The sequence below is a fragment of the Chenopodium album genome, chromosome 20, assembly GCF_948465745.1.
Source record: "Chenopodium album chromosome 20, dcCheAlbu1.1, whole genome shotgun sequence".
Lineage (NCBI taxonomy): Eukaryota > Viridiplantae > Streptophyta > Magnoliopsida > Caryophyllales > Amaranthaceae > Chenopodium > Chenopodium album.
The window spans coordinates 36,107,205-36,124,541 of NC_137853.1; the positions used below are offsets into that span (position 1 = coordinate 36,107,205).

A 17,337-nucleotide genomic window follows, 5' to 3' on the forward strand; every position below is an offset into this window, starting at 1 on the left:
CCATGATTTTATCACCTAGGGGGGCAAGTAATAGAGATGAGAATTGAGAATAAAAAGGAAAATACTATTTCGCCATTAATATAAGCATAAGGATATAACATTATAAGGGTGTTATTGTAAATTTGATATTCATTCTCAATCAATTTCCTCACAACCCAAACAAGGGATTGTCAATATTTTATTGAGTTCCCAGTCATAATTTTCCAATCCCATTTCCAACCCCTAATCTCCAAACTCCCTTGATAGAGATTGTTAATTGTGAAAAAAGAAAAGTTAAGTCATGCAAACTTACGAAAAGACCTCAAATGCACCTACAAAAAGGTACACCTGTATATATATAACTGAACTGAAATTAAGCTAAAAAGAACACCCTAAAGTACTAAGGGTCTGTTCATATTTACTTGATTTCAGTTCAGTTCAGCTCCTAATTTTCCTCTCTCATAAAATATTCATTTCAGCTCAGTTCAGCTCCAATCAGTTCAGTTCAGTTCAGTTCCATAAATGTGAACAGGCCCTAAACCAGTAAACCGTCGTAACCGAAAGTGTCAAATACTCATCAAACCGGAAGTACGAACAAATCAACATCAAATCAAATCAAATCCGTTTATGATATGTTTATATTTGAAATCAAGCCAATCAAAACATAGATTATAATTAACCGAGAAAAAATGATGGAGATGATGAACAACAAATGGGTATCAACAGTAGCAAGTATATGGATTCAATCAACCAGTGGCACACCATCCACCTTTGGAATTTACTCTCCTGCCCTCAAATCTTCCCAAGGTTATTCCCAAACTACCCTTGACACTGTTGCCCTTTTCAAAGACTTGGGTGCCAACGTCGGCATCCTCGCCGGCGTTCTTTACGCCGCCACCGCCTACCGCCGGTCAATCTTCGGTGGTCCTAAGATCGCTATCTTAGCAGGGTCAATCCAATGCTTTACTGGGTATTTCTTGATTTGGTTAACGGTGACCGGGATTATTTCCCGGCCACCAGTTCCTATCGTTTGTTTTTTCTTGTTCTTGGCTGGACATGCTATGCCGTTCTTTAATACCGCGGATGTCGTTACGGCTGTTCATAATTTCCGGGATTATAGTGGCACTGCTGTTGGTATCATGAAGGTTTACATTACATTAACTCTCTTGATTGATTACTTTTTATTATTCACCCTAATTTTATGTTTTTTATTGATCATATGTTGTGTTTAGTGATTGGTGGTTGATTATGTAATTGAATGTATTGTTGTATTTTGATAATTCATGGGGTTTGGCCAATTTCGGGCTATGATTGACCACTTAAGTAAGTCATTGAAGTGTGCTCGCTTCTTGCTAAGCTCGATGATGCTCTTTCTTGATTCGTGCTTGTTAAAGTTTCAATCCTTCTACGAGTAACAAATATCTAAGACTTAGTTATATTATTTTTTTCATCATTTTATTGTTTTTTTTTAATTATTATCTATAATTAATAAGAGTATTTAGTGTCATCTTTCTCTTTAAAAAGGTTTTGTTTTTTTTTTTTTTTTTTTTTTTTTTTTTTTTTTTTTCTCCAAAAGATGTTAGTTACTTCCTCTGTTTTTTTTTACTTGCAACACTTCTCTTTTCACGCTTGCCGATGCATTATTACAATCGTTTATATCTTTAATTAGCAATATGTAAAAATTATAAACATTATATGTTAAAATAGTATAAAACGAGACGAATCTAACAAGATCACACATGACTATATTTTTTCTTAGCTATAAATCGTCAAAGCTAGTCAAAGTGGAGTACATGAATAGTGTAAAAGTCAAACTGTTGCAAGTATAAGAAAACGGAGGAAGTATACAGAGTATAAAGTTGTTCATGAGATTATTGAGTTGAGTTATAGCTTGCTCAAGTTTATAGTTTCTGGTCGAGTTCAAGTTGTTTAGCTGTTCAACCTAATTAGAACCCTAACTTTAACTATTCCAGTTTTTTTATGTTACCCTTAACAGAGAATTTTAAGTAGTTTTAGTATTACTTTCCTGTTATTTGACAAGTCATAAGGGTAGACATTTTGCTAGAAAATTTACTCTAGAGTGTAGATCTGCAAGGTATTAGTTGGCTTTGTGGTTTTAAGGCTCTATTTGCCTATTTTGATGCACGGAAAACAGTTTTAACTGGATAATGTTTACAAGGGAAGGATGCAATTGAAGGTTAATTTTCATTTGTTTGTTAGAGTGACAAGGAAGGATGCAATGCTTTTGTTAAGTTCTTCAGTAAAGGGAAGGATGCAATGCTTTTGCTAAGTTCTTCAGTACAATATTTTATGCGTGTTTTAATCTTGGTTTATTTTCTTATATTTGGTGGACTGTGCTTTTGATTATCTTCATAATTCCAATCCGTCATCGGCTTGTCACTATTTTAGTGTTATCAATCTTTGAATAATAAAGAATAAAATGCTTTGCATTGCTGAATCTAATTAATCTAATTCATGATCTCCACAGGTTTTGCTTGATGTTTTCTGTTAAACATGTTAGCAAATGAACTACTGCCTTTGCAAGTACTCTGTAATAGTATGATTTCTAAGATGGGTAGAATTTTCCATTTCAGGGATTTCTGGGTCTGAGTGCAGCGATGTTGATTCAGCTTTATCGAACCATATTCCCTGGAAACCCTGCTTCATTTCTTCTAATGGTCTCCTTGTTGTCTACAGTGAATCCATTATTGCTCATGTGGTTTGTGAAAATCTATGATGCCAATGCTGGAGATGAGAGACGACATCTTAACAACTTTTCATGGGTGGTTGTGGTAGTTTCTGCATATCTAGTGGTTGTTATTGTCCTGGAGAATGTGATTACTGTTCAATTATTAGCTCATATCCTGATAGTTATCGTATTGCTATTCTTGCTCGCCTCACCCCTGTGGATTGCTCTCAGAGCTCAGCATAGCTTATCCTCTGAAGGAGTCACTGACCAGGTAGACCCTGAAAAGATACATGGGAGAGAAGATGATATCTCTTATCAAAGACTGTCAGAACATCCGGAGGATGATGCAGAAGCTAGTAATAGACCTTCAGAGTTGGAAGGACACTTCAATTTGTTCCAAGCCATGAGGACTATGAATTTCTGGCTTCTATTTTTAGCCACAGCATGTGCACTTGGGTCCGGGCTAGCAACATTAAACAATCTCACCCAAATTGGAGAGGCTCTCAGCTACACACCTTTAGAAACCACGACCCTTGTCTCATTGTGGAGTATTTGGAATTCTCTTGGACGGTTTGGGGGTGGATATGTATCAGACTACATCCTTCATATGAAAAGCTGGGGAAGGCCTCTTTTCATGGCTGGTAGTTTGGGAATCATGAGTATTGGGCATTTGGTGATTGCTTCTGGTATGCCTGGGTGTCTTTATGCTGGTTCAATTTTGGTGGGCATTTGTTATGGGTCACAGCTCTCTTTGATGCCAACAATTGCTTCCGAATTATTTGGGGTTGTAAATATGGGAACCATATTCAATACCATTACTATAGCAGGACCTCTTGGGTCATACATTCTGTCAGTTAGGGTGGTTGGTCATATCTATGATAAAGAAACATCCAGCGAAACCAATACTTGTGTGGGTGTACATTGCTTTATGCTGTCTTTTTTCATCATGGCAGCTATTACTTTCCTGGGATCTCTCTTTGCCGTGGTATTGTCTTTGAGGACTAGAAGCTATTATGAGCGCGTTATATGTAGGAGGTTTCTACGGCCCTGAAGGCAGTAAGGAAGCTAGATGTGACCAAGAAATTGGTCTCTCTGACTGTGTGGAAAAGTTTGGTTCCTGTTATTTCTCTTATATTTATCCCGCATTTTGCACTCCATAGAAATTTATGATCCTCTCTCTCTTCTATTGGCTGATGGAAATTCTGTACTCCACCTGACACTACAGGGTTCTCAGCTCATGTAAATATAAATTACATATTTGGCACATTCTTGTACTGTTTGCTTTATACTATGAGGTAAACCATAGTCTACTTTAAATTTTGTATTATGAAGCAGTAACTCACTCTATTATTATTGAAAGTTGTGACCAGAATAATGGATTTTTCATATGCTTCAGAAATTGATGGAACTTTTCAAAATCAATTCTTTTCAATGGCACGGTATTGGAAAAAAATTGATGATATGGCATCGGATCGTTATTTTTCTATTTATGTAAACTGGTAAAATTTTGTCGTCCACGATGGTTCTTCTCACTCTCTATGAAGCTTAATCACTCTCTTGACAAAGGCTGATTTAATTATTATCAAGGCGAAGCTGAAATGATGTCTCAAAAAACTTCCTCAAAGGGGGGAGCAAGAAGGAGAAGTCAGGTAATTGGGCTGATTTTACTACCATAGCAATTAGAGCTAAGTAGGACAATTTGTTGCTTGTTATTTGGTCTCTGCAAGGTTCATACTTTGTGTAACCTCAACAGAATTCAAAATCACCAAAAATCACAAAGATACCAAAATGATGCCATTTCATAGACAAGAAGCAGACACCCAAGATTTCGTCCCATTTGAAGCCACCTTTCCCGGATTCTCTCTCTCTCCCTTGACTTTCTGCTGGTAATTCAGTTGTTACTTATCCAATAATTTTTTGAGCATTTCACTCTTTCTGTGTTAGGTGATTCTTTATTCAATAGTTTAGCATTTTTTGAGTATTTTGATACAATTGTGATCTTGTGATGCATTAGCCTCGTGCAATTTACCTATTTTGTATCTTAAATACCTTCTTTTTCCTGCTGTTTTTGTCCTTTTTCAACTCTTGATTGAAGCATACGTGATATGTTGACCAGATTATTCAAGATTTGTACTTTGGTGTTTGGCTAACTCAAATAGAAGCAAGGTATTATTATATTGCTTGTATCATTGCATTGAAAGGATTTTGAGCTGATTGTGACCAAAATATTAGGCCAAAACAGCCGCCTTCCACCCGCGTTGCTTGAGAAAGTGGTTATATGACTGTTGACTGCATCCAAGATTTAAAACCATGAATAGAAGTCGCAAAAGATACTCCTGTCTTAAATTTTGATATGCAAAAGACAATAGTGGATCCAAGAGTTTATTCTGATATTTTTCTCCTTAACAATATTTTTTAAGACGTGCCTGAAACACCCTTATATACCCCAAAACTGCCTAAAATTCCTCGTCTCTCTGAGAATTGTGCATCACCCTTATATCTGTGAATTTGCTAGAGTATAATATGTGACTAGGTGAGCTATTTTCGCACTCTACTTGTTTAATTTTTAAATTTTCTATATGCCTAATGGAAAATTAATGTCTGCTTTTAACTTATTCTGTTGTAATATGCAACTATGCAAGTGGGCTTCTCTTCACATGGGTCTTTTGAATTCCGATCATGCATCACCAATCTACCTTAAATAAATCAGTAGAAATAATATGTTACCATGAAATCAGCATTTAAATGCCTGCAAAAAACACTGTGAACCAATCATGATCCATACAACTTGGTTTCCAAGATAAACAATTACATTCAATTTTTTTTTTTTGACTCAGAAAACTGGATTAAGTCAACTTGTAAGATTTTATATGGGCTGGGTTGTTTGGTTGGAATAGCTGGTATTAAATATGAATTTCTTTTAGGGCTGAAGTGTAGACGAGAGTGAAATTTATAATATTTATAAAAATCATATACACCAATAATATAAGATGATGATTGATGACTTCAGATTAGTGGTTGTATGATCTGAGCAAAATAAAATTATTGAAAATCCATAAAAATTTTCTTCTGTATAAAACTTCTTAAAATAACTGTATTTTTAGTTTCTTCTCCAGTCATGAATCATGGGGAGGTCATTTTCTAGTAGAATCTTAGAGAGTTGATAGAAAGAAGGCGGTGTCTGTTAGTATCTTGGATTGTAGAGAATTGACGTTATTTGTGTGTTCTTTCTAAAAATGGGAGTTCCTTTTACTATTATCAGCTTCTATCTTTTTAGTGTGCTGTTTCTTGCTTATAATTTGTCATCTCATCCTCTTTGCATTGACTCGAGTGAGTCCCTTTGTTCATCTTTCTTCAAATTTCAGTTGTTTCTGCATTATGGTATCTTAATTTAATCTCATGTAGTATGGGTGTTTTTCCCTTGTTTTTAGGCTATCCTATAACTTTAAAGAGCCCTTTGAAATTTTGCCCTTACAATGGGAGTTCATGCTGTAATTCCACACAAGATGTGCAACTGCAGAAGCAATTTCAGTCCATGAATGTATCTGATCCTGCCTGTGCCTCTATTGTAAAATCAATCCTTTGTGCTGTAAGATTGTCTTCCCTTTAATTAGAAATAGTTTTTTGCCGCTTCATGCAAAGTTGACTTGCATAACCTGTTTTGCTGCTTAATTATTTGGTGTAATTGCTCTTTCTCTCTACGGGTCTCTTGGGAAGAGTAATTCTACTTGTCTCTACTTTTTATGTTGCATACATCTTCACCACCTTCACTGGGGTTGTTGGTAAAAAATATAAGTGTTGTAGACTTGTTATGCATAACTGTTAGTTGTCTACTATTTAGTGGTTAGCTGAAAAAGGTTACCTGACAGAGGCTAATCGTCAAAGTAGTTATTTCATGTAGGTGTTCGGCACAACTAGTTTTTGAAGTAGTAAAATAAATTGAAAAATGTATCCTTCTAAAGGTTACATTTCAGAATACTACTCCAAGTTAGTAGTGTTTTGACTTGGTCGAATCACTAAAAGCTACTGCGAAAAACACACTCTCAGAACCTGTGCTTGGTGGGATTAGTTTTAGGTGGTCAGATGATTGTTGTTGTTCTTATCCAGTAGGTGTTACTTAAGCATGTATTTTTCTGAGGATTCCTTGGATTTTGGTAATTACAGAGATGTGATCAATTTTCAGCGGAGTTGTTCAGAGTTAATAGTGTGCCTCGTTCAGTTCCTGTTCTGTGCAACTCTACTTTGTCACCAACATCACCACAATCCAGTCAAGCAGTGAGCAATTTTTGCTCAAAAGTATGGGATACATGTATGAATGCGTCAGTATTGAATTCACCATTTGCACCCTCATCTCAACATCAGGGCGGATCATCAGTAAACTCCAGTATTACCAAGATCACAGACATGTGGCGGTCAAAAACTGATTTCTGCAATAAATTGGGTGAAGGTTCAGGTGATGGATCATTATGCTTTGGTGGCGAACCTGTTTCTTTTAATGTTACTGCAGAGGCCCCAAGTAGCCCATCTGGTTTGTGCCTTGAGAAAATTGGGAATGACTCTTACCTTAGTATGGTGCCTCATCCTGATGGCTCCAACCGAGCTTTCTTCTCCAACCAAGAAGGAAAAATTTGGCTGGTAACACTTCCACGAGAAGATTCAGATGGAGTCATCGAGTTTGATGAATCAAGCCCCTTTCTGGATTTAAGTGATATAGTACATTTTGATGCTGAGTTTGGATTGATGAGCATAGCTACTCATCCAAGGTTCACCGAGAATGGTCGTTTCTTTGCTTCATTCAATTGTGACAAGACAGTGTGGCCTGGATGTGAAGGGCGTTGTGCATGTAATTCTGATGTAAACTGTGATCCCTCAAAGCTACCACCTGATAATGGTGCACAACCTTGCCAATATCAAAGTGTCATTGCTGAGTTTTCTGTCGGTGGTGCCAATATCCAGCCATCAATGGTAAATTATGTGATACAAACTAAGCTTTTTTGACTAATTTTCGGACTTTTAGTTAACCTCTTCTGCTAACTATCCAGGCAAGCTCTGCTAGCCCGGCAGAAGTCAGAAGAATATTCACCATGGGCTTGCCATTTACATCTCATCATGGTGGACAAATTCTTTTTGGCCCAGATGGGTATTTGTACTTTATGATGGGAGACGGAGGACAAAGTGGTGATCCCTATAATTTTTCTCAGAACAAGAAATCCTTGCTTGGTAAAATCATGAGGTTTGACGTCAACAGCTCCCCAAGTTAGTATTCTTTGCCTGTATTCCTATGTGATAATTCTATAAAACATATGATTTTGGTGTAATGCTATGATGATACCATGTTTGATTCTTAAATTATTTTAGCAGGCTGTTTCTTGCGTAATGTTTACTCTTTGCTTAAAGTAGTGGAAAGCAAAAATAAATTAACCAAGTCTTTCCACTGTTACAGTCATTTTGTATCATGTTACTCCATATTAAGCAGTGAAGTATACAAGATTCTTCGTAATTCCTGCTTTATGCCATTCTTGCTCCTCTGGTCTGGAGTGATTTTCTCTTATCAACTTCTCTTATCTAATGCTGATTTAAAAATCCTTCTCCTTATGTTCAACAAGTCATATCAGAATTATCACTGAAATCCCCAAACTCCCATTCCCACAATCCAAACGCCCCGTGAAGGTACTACATGATCCTTAAATTAATAGAACATATGCTAAAGCCAGTTGCTTAGTGTCAGAGGTGTATTTTTTGCAGTTTAATAGTTCACTTGCTCTTGCTGTCCACATTGGTATCTTAGGAGTAACACATATTATTAGCCATCCATCTTTGATGCTGGAATTTCCTTCCATTTGTGTACCCCGGATAGTATGCTTATTTCAACTGTTAAAGTATCGTGTGAAATTTGTGATATGGTTAATATGATGCTTCAAATGCAAAAATATAATGAAAAAAATCAAAATAAAACCCAATAAGAAACACTAAAGTTAGCAAACTTGTATGGCTACTACTCTGCAATGAGGACTTTGAGGTTGTTTCACTTATACAATTCCTTTTGCCTGCTTATGCAACTTATCTTGTTTATCCAGGTGCTGCAGAAATAAGTATAGAGGGTTTATGGGGAAACTACACTATTCCGAAAGACAACCCATATATCAATGATAGTCAGTCACAACCTGAAATATGGGCTTCTGGATTAAGGAATCCTTGGCGATGCAGCTTTGATTCTGAAAGGCCTTCATACTTTATGTGCGCTGATGTTGGACAGGTTTTAATCTTTCTCTTTGCTACACATAGTCACTATTTACTAGCTTTCTGAACACCTGTGGAGCGCATTTCTGTCTGCATTGTCTTTTTTGACCCCTACATAAAAGTATAAAATTTGGCTGAAGTCTAATGCCTGTTCCTCGATTCTCATGAAAAAGTTATACGATATACCACCTAATGCTGTTATTCACCATCAGAATTCAATTGCTTCAGGACAAGTTCGAAGAAGTGAACATAATCACAAAGGGTGGAAACTATGGTTGGCGAGTTTATGAAGGCCCCTACAGCTATACTCCTCTAACCTCACCTGGAGGAAATACATCTTTGAACTCTATTAACCCTATTTTCCCTGTGATGGGTTACAACCATTCCACTGTGAGTTCAAAAGAAGGATCAGCATCAATTACTGGAGGTTATTTTTATAGGTCTTTAGTTGATCCTTGCATGTCTGGCAGGTGAGTGTTCTTCAGCTAGCTTCTTCTACGTAATAATGCTTTACAAACGAAAATTGAGTTTACATTACATCTGTATCGAAAAAACATAGTCTATTTTCAGTATTTTTGCCTTCCAAGTTCACAGGTGGTAAATGAATTGTTCAGATTTGGTATTGCTTGGGATATAAACAAACTATCTGGTGGTTTTAAGGTACTTATATGCTGATTTATATGGAGATGCTATGTGGGAAGGCTCTGAAAATCCGAAAAACAGTGGGAACTTCACCTCTAGATTACTTTCCTATAGCTGTGCTGCAGACTCTCCTATAGAGTGTAGCTCTGTCACAGGAAGTTCAACACCGGCCCTGGGTTACATTTTCTCTTTCGGGGAAGACCTGAATAAAGATGTTTATGTCCTAACTAGCAGTGGTGTTTACAGAGTTGTTCATCCAAGTCGTTGTAAGTATGCTTGCTCCAAAGAAAACACCACAGCTGTTGCAGCCCATTCACCTGCTCCATCGCCGTCTCCTTCACACTCACAAGCCACCCAGTTGAGCAAACACCTATGCATGATTTTAATGATTTATTTGTCCTCCTTGGTCCTTTTTATGATGAATTGCCTAGATATGTGATCAGTTTGTACATAATTTTTAATTTCCAAATTGGAATCATTGTAACATGTAATAATAATAGCCTTTACTAGACATATTTTTATTGAACAATATCAAAGTTTCAAAACAATTGGAAAAAAAAAAAAAAAAAGGCATTATGTTTACCTTGTAACATATTAATATTACGACAAGATGGGATTTTCTGGAAAATATTCTGAAAAGATATGGTTTCCCCAACCATTGGGTTTCTTTGTGTAAACAATGTTTCTCTACAGTATCCTACAAGATTCTTATAAACGGGAGCGTCTCGTCAAATTTCAAGCCCAGTTGTGGATTACGACAAGGTGATCCCCTTTCTCCGTATTTATTTCTGTTTTGTATGGATATTTTTTCAAGAATGCTACAGCTTGCGGAGGACATTAATCTTCTTAAAGGAATTAGATTGTCAAGACAATCACCAAGGATTAATCACCTTTTCTTCGCGGATGATGTCCTACTTTTCTATCATCCATCGAAAGAAGCTTGTACCTCTATTTCAACCATTATTGGGCGTTTTTGTAAGATTTCAGGGGAGCAATTGAATTTGAACAAATCCTTTATCAAATTCAGCCCAAGCACAACTTCGGAAAAGCAAGATAATTTTAAAAATATCTTGCGTATGAACATTACGACAAATTTGGGGACTCACCTGGGTGCTCCAGTCGATTTTGAATCGAATAAGAGCTCAAATTTTACATTACTAGTGGATAATATCGCGGGGAAAATTTTGTCATGGAATGCTCTCAACATTTCATTTTCAGTAAAATTAATACTAGTAAATACAGTCCTTGTCTCGATGGCAGCACATGTTATGAATTGTTTCAAGCTTCCATGTGCTATTGCTAACAAGATTGACAGTTTGGTGATGAGGTTCCTATGGGGTAATAAGAGAAATAGGGGTATCCATTGGGTAAAAAAAGGGATTGTTCAACTGCCTAAAGGAATGGGGGGTTTAGGGGTAAGAAAGGTGGAAGTTTTGAATGATACCTTGCTGATGAAGCAAGCTTGGCGTATGCACAATAACCCTCAACTATTGATTTCTAGGATCTATTCCATGAAATGCTCTTCTATGCTATTAAAGGGTAGGGGACACTCCCTAAAAAACAGAAGGATCTCTTGGGGAATGAGAGGGATAAGGAGTAGTGAAATGAAGTTTAAAGAAGGATACGGATGGAAGGTAGGAAATGGGAGTAATATTAATGCCTTTCGTGACGTTTGGGTAAACGGGAAAATTCCAGAGCCTAAGTCAAGTGTAACTCTTCAACAAGCTTTAAGATGAAAGGTGAGTAGTTTTATAAAAAGGGAAGACCGAGCATGGGATGCAAGGAAACTACGTGACTCCTTCACGTTTGCAGATGCGAGAGAAATAGGGGCTATGGAACTCCCGGAGGTAGATAGGGATGATGTGTTTTGTTGGAATTTTACCAAGGCTGGTGACTTTACCACGAAATCGGGATATGCCTTTTTAATAAGCAAACAATTTCAGAATGATAGAATTACGCTTGATGAGATTAATTTTTTGAAGTTCATGTGGAAACAGAAACTGCTTCCAAAATGGAAAATATTTATCTGGAAAGTGTTTTATAATGGTTTGCCGGTTAAGAGTAATCTGCTTCATAGAAATCTAAGCGATTCGAGCTTGTGTGAGCTTTGTAATAGTGAAGAAGAAGATATCAATCATCTTTTGCGACAGTGTAGTACTCCAAGGAGGGTTTGGTTTGGTGGAACCCTTAATATTAGATCAGATGAAAATATGGAGAGTACTATTCAAATTTGGTTAATCTTTTATATCCGACTCTTTTATAGTCAGGATGGTCCCGCTAGTGAGAGGGTTCCAATTTTCTTAGCCACCTTATGGGAAATTTGGCTAGCAAGAAATGAGTTCATATTTAGAGGAAACATGGTGCCTGCAGAGGAGATTCTGGAGAAAATTGACAAGCGTATGGAAGAACATCGGACTTTTGTGAATCAGGAAACAAGTGGGCTAGAAGAAATGTATCCTCAAGATCTAGACCTTATGCATCCTCCGGGGTTCACAGTTGCAAGTTTAGGTAAGATAGCTCAAGGCTACTCCAACTTCTCGATACAAATAGATGGTGCTTGGAATAAGCAAACAAAGAGGATGGGTACAGGTTGGGCACTAGCGGAAGGTGGAGTATTAACAGGGCATTATGGCTGCAGTTTTGGTATGGCAAGCTCTGCTCTTCAAGCGGAAGCTATGGCTTGCCTAAATGCTATAAAATGGTGCCTCCAGGAAGGGTTACATAGTATGGTATTTATAACGGATGCTGTTAACTTGGTTACTCTTTTACAGAAGGGGAAGGCCAGAGATAAAACAGTTGAGTGGACTATCTCTGAGATCAAGGAAAAGGGTAAGAGTTTTACCTGGTGCGTTATCCGCAAGGAAAGCAGAGCAAAGGTGGAAGTAGCCCATAGATTAGCTAAGGATGCAGCAACCTTTTTAGTTTCTTATGTTACTAGTCCTTCTTCGTTTATGTATTAAACTGTTTGTTTTTCCAATGTCAAAAAAAAAAAAAAAAAAAAAACATATTAATATTATACTTTTCCACTAGATCAACTTTACTTACTCCTTATTACTATTGATCATGGACACTTTATAGTGTGTGTTAATTTATTTATTTTTTACGTGGGGTTTATTCCCACTTTTCCTTTTTATGATTTTTTTTTTTTTACTATTTTTTATGTCTTGTGTTGCTCAAATAAACATCTCCTTTTCTATGTAACAATATTTTGAAGGTATTAGCATAACAAATCGATAGAGTAGTACTTGTAATTCTTTGTCTATCTACATACGAAGTATTTCTTTGTCTTCATATACAACTATATACAAGTACTTGGAAATCACATAAAATGTGATGTCTAACCCAATTTTGGAAATTTAGAGACATGAGCACTCCAACATGCATGCAACCTTTGGCTATCAAAAAGAAAAAAATCAAAGGAAAAAAAAAAGAAAAAAGCATGCAGCTTTTATTTAATGCTATGGTGGTAGGTGAACAAAGTTCTTTTGATACCTTCTTGCCTCTCAACTCAAAGAGGTATATACTATGATACTCTCTAATCAGATCAGATCAACTCTTATCCCTCTAATAGTTTCATCTCTTATCATATTAGATCATAACGCATCCTTAATCTTTTTACCAAAACTCCCATACTCAAAGTAAATGAAATTTACCCAAAATCATTGGACACAAACTTATTCCAAATTGGAAATTGATCTCAACTTTAACTTATGAGATTAATAATTGTACATTTTATGTCCTTCATAGTGACATGGACAATTATTAGAATTGAAACCTAATTATTGTGCTTATTATTAGAACATGAATTGATTTGAATTAGTATTTGATAGGCAATTGATGAACATAAATTTTTGTTGTATGATTCAAAATGCTAATGTGTAAAAGTAATATTTATTATTTTCTTAAAAAGAAAAAAAAATCTCAGTTATCGTATAGAGTATTTAATGAAGCATAAGTTTTGCATTATTCAGTATAATCAAACATATATATCTCGCTCATACCATAATAAAAATGCTCGAAAGAAAATTCAAATTAATCTTTATATGCTTCACATGATTATTTCATTACTCCGCCGTACACCTCATCTTTGTAATTAATAGCTTGAGCACCAAGTCTACCTGCTCCTACACCTGAGCTACTACAATGGCAGCTGCACTCCATCATTTTGACATAGAAAGAGAAAGGCTGAGAGAGAAAGGCATTTCACTCATCTATTTATCTTATACAAAGTAAATAACAAAACCTCTCACAAATCTACTATCTACTCCCTCATCTCATCCATTACCAGCTGGTAAGTTTCTAACTTTACTTAAAAATTTAAAATGTATTTTTCTCCTTGTCCCTCATCTTGAGAAATGATTTTGGCACACCCTTATGTGAGAGCACAGTTTTCTATGCTCTTCTCACATAGAGGTGTGCCAAAATCAATAAATGGTGTGCCAAAATCATTTCCCCTCATCTTTCTCTCTCTCTCTCTCTCCCTTTTTTTTTATTTTTTTTTAAAAAAATTATGTTAGAAATATGGATTTTGTTGTTACCCTTTGGAATGAAAGCAATAGGAGAGATTTTGTTGCGATAAACAAAAATAAAACATTTTAAAAAAAATTTTCTTTTCTTTTTCGTTTTTTTTAGGAGGGGTTTTTTTTCAGTAATGGGGGAGGACATATGAGTAGAGACCGGAAACTTTCAATTAGTGGACTCTTCTTGAAACAACCCCAATTACAGCTTACCATAATATTTTTTTTCTTCTTTCTATTACATTATCAAACATATAACTACTTTTATGTTACCGATGACATGTTTTAACATTTTATTAAAACATATTTCATAATTTATGTTCAAAGATGCAACAACAAGTTACCTTCCCACAAAAAATGCATGTTTTTTTATTAAAAAAAATACTTGTAAAATAGCATCTTTTTGTTTCATATTTGTGGGACTAGTATGTATTTTCTTGTTGGAAATATGAATTTTGTTGTTACGTTCGGAATGAAAGGAGTGGAAGAAACAAAAATGAAAACATTTTCAAGTTTTTTTGTTTTTTCCATTTTTAAGAAGGTTTTTTTTTTTTTTCCCCGGTAATGGAGGAAGACCATATGAGTAGAAATTGGGAAACTATCAGTGGACTTTTTTTGAAACAACCCTTATTTACAACTTACCATGATATTTTCGTAAAAAAATTTCTCTTACATTATCAAACATATATATACCATTAACTCTACTTTTATGCTACGGTGAAAAGTTTTTGCATTTTTTTCAATAACATTTCAATGATTTCATAATTTCTGTTCTAAGATGTACGGAGTAATAACAAGTTACTTTCCCTCAACAAAATGCAGTTTTTTTTTTTAAAAAAAAAAGGTCTTTTTGTTTCATATTTGTGGGGCTAGTATACTTGTTAGAATGGGGTAAAATAAAATCTATTTTCTTCTTTAATACTTGTATTATTTTGTATGAAAAATTTTCATCAGCAAGTGTTTTTAATTCATAAAATTTAGAGAGTTACAATAAAAAAAAAAAGTGGTGGTTTTGTGGTTTTTGGGATGGATGATGTTTATGTTTATAATGATTAATTTTTCGTTTTTCCATCTTACGAAGGAAAAATAATTCGAAGATTGGAAAAACTAATCACAAGTGTCAAGCCACTTCAATCTTTCTCTGCCTACAGTAATCAAAGACTTAGTATAAAATTAATCTCACATTCTACAAGTATTTTTTAATCTTTTTGGTATTATGATTATTGGGATCATATATTTCTACGGCCTACATATGCAAGTGTATTTACCCACTGTGGAAAAGTATGTTCCCAGTATACCGGAGGAAATTTCGTTCACCTCTAACTTGTATGTAAAAGCCAGGACCTGGAGGTATTAAGACATCATTTTTCCAATTATTCTTATATATATCTAATTAGTTTTTTAATTTAAGGGTGGTAAAATAAAAATAAAAATTCAACAGGTGGTTATTTTGAAAATGGATACATTTTAAGGTGGTAAATTAAAAATTTTCCTTCATTTTTAATGATATTTAGATAAATTTATCAATATCCATAATTATGCATGTCAACCATTGTAATATAATATACATGTAATTTCATGTAATTTCATGTAATTTGTTAATTAATAAATAATTTTAATATAATTTATTTTATGTAATGTTTCATATATTTAAGAACTGATTTATCTGAAAAAAATATTTTCATAATGACTTATACATAAGAATAAAATATAATTATTTCTATATTGAATTGTAATTAAAACTACTTAATGAAATGCTAGATTTTAAAAAGCAGCACATGTATTTCACTTGACTCAGTAATACATTATGATGACATGGTATTTTTATGGGTGATAACCCTGAATCAAAGGGTGAATATCACTTGTTGAACTGTATTGGGTATACAAACCATCATTAATTGCTCTGAACATTTGGAGTAAGGATTGAGGAGAAGGAGGAAGTATGAGGATTTAAAGGGTGTCCAATGAATATGGTATTAATGGTATTTATCAACATTGTCACAATCCCTACCTGAACAACCATTTCAATGAGATATTGATATCTACTTTTTATTTTGTAATTTTTTTCATTAAGTCATTACATTTTATTATTTTAATATATGTTCTTATTATTTTCTTGATTTAAGATTTGGTTTAGCATGGAATTTTCCCATTTTCATCTAAGATGTTTTTACGCTACCAATTTTATCTATGTGATAAATCATCAATATCTTTTCCCTGAATAATACTTGAGGTATAGTATCAACAACAACAACAAAAGTGCAAAAAAAAAAAAAGTATTTTTTATTTACCTAATATATATCTTATTTGATTTTGCAGAGTCGTAGACTTTGAAGAAAATTTGGCGAGGTTTATAATGGAAGGGCCATTTCCCACTCTTTGAATGTTTTCTTAGAGTTAAAGAGTTCATTATGTCAAGTAATTATCTGTATGTGGTATAAATTTCTGTGTGTAGAATGAATATCAAGTATTGGGTTGGGTGTTATATTGTTGGTATTTGATGCTTTATTTTGGGCACTTGGTTTTCTTCTTGCTTTGCAATTCTTCTGGTTTAAAACTAAAAAAGCTTGTCCCCGTAGGTCTCTAGTGATTGGGCCCCTTCCCCAGGGCCATGATGGGCTTGCTGTTAGGGAAATGGGACCTCTCCTCCACGGTAGAGGTCTCTTCCCCTTCCCATGTTGTCCTTTCTGTGTAATAGTTAGGGAATACCAATAGCACTTGTGTTAGAGCTAAGGAATTATGAATTTATTTTAATATGAATTTGGATTGTGATTGCTTCCTAGATTGGATCTTCAGAAACTTAAATGATTCTTCCTCCTACAAAAGGGATCCCTGGAGTACTTTGTTTCCATATGGAGATGAAGAAATGAGTGGGTATTTAGGTGTCTGAATATGAAAAAGCAAGAGGCTATTAATCTAGCTCTCTTTGTTGCTGGGGAGTTTTATTTTCTCCCTCTCACACAGTCCTTCCCCTCACCATGATTCTCATATGCCCCCTGGACTCTCGCCAACCATGCACAACCAACTCAAAATTAATACTGATACCTCTTGGCCTCTTAGGATAGGGTGAGTTGTCGAGCTGTGTTTGTAGGTAAGGTGTTGCGAGGAATCATAGAGGACAATGGATTGTTGGTTTTAGGAAGGCAAGTATGGCCACATCTGCAAAAGGTGTAGAGCTACTGGCCTTGAAAGAAGCATTACCCATAGCAAATGTGGTCTTCTCTTCGGAAAGCAAGGAGGCGGCTGTTATTATTAATGATGTTTTTCAGG

At 35.2% G+C, this 17,337-nt stretch overlaps 2 protein-coding genes across 2 annotated transcripts; both read left to right on the top strand.

Moving 5' to 3' along the window:
• Nucleotides 1–599: 599 nt before the first annotated feature.
• LOC145598158 (protein NUCLEAR FUSION DEFECTIVE 4-like) lies at nt 600–4,027 on the top strand. The gene is made up of 2 exons (XM_081654472.1): nt 600–1,124; nt 2,574–4,027. The coding sequence occupies exons 1-2, from the start codon at nt 669–671 to the stop codon at nt 3,717–3,719; spliced, it is 1,602 nt and encodes a 533-aa protein (XP_081510598.1). The 5' UTR covers nt 600–668; the 3' UTR covers nt 3,720–4,027.
• Nucleotides 3,839–10,054, top strand: LOC145598157 (HIPL1 protein-like). Its single transcript, XM_081654471.1, has 9 exons — nt 3,839–3,963; nt 4,065–4,317; nt 4,422–4,554; nt 6,100–6,257; nt 6,833–7,633; nt 7,711–7,924; nt 8,746–8,924; nt 9,137–9,378; nt 9,569–10,054. The coding sequence occupies exons 4-9, from the start codon at nt 6,204–6,206 to the stop codon at nt 9,987–9,989; spliced, it is 1,911 nt and encodes a 636-aa protein (XP_081510597.1). The 5' UTR covers nt 3,839–3,963; nt 4,065–4,317; nt 4,422–4,554; nt 6,100–6,203; the 3' UTR covers nt 9,990–10,054.
• The last annotated feature ends 7,283 nt before the right edge of the window (nt 10,055–17,337 follow it).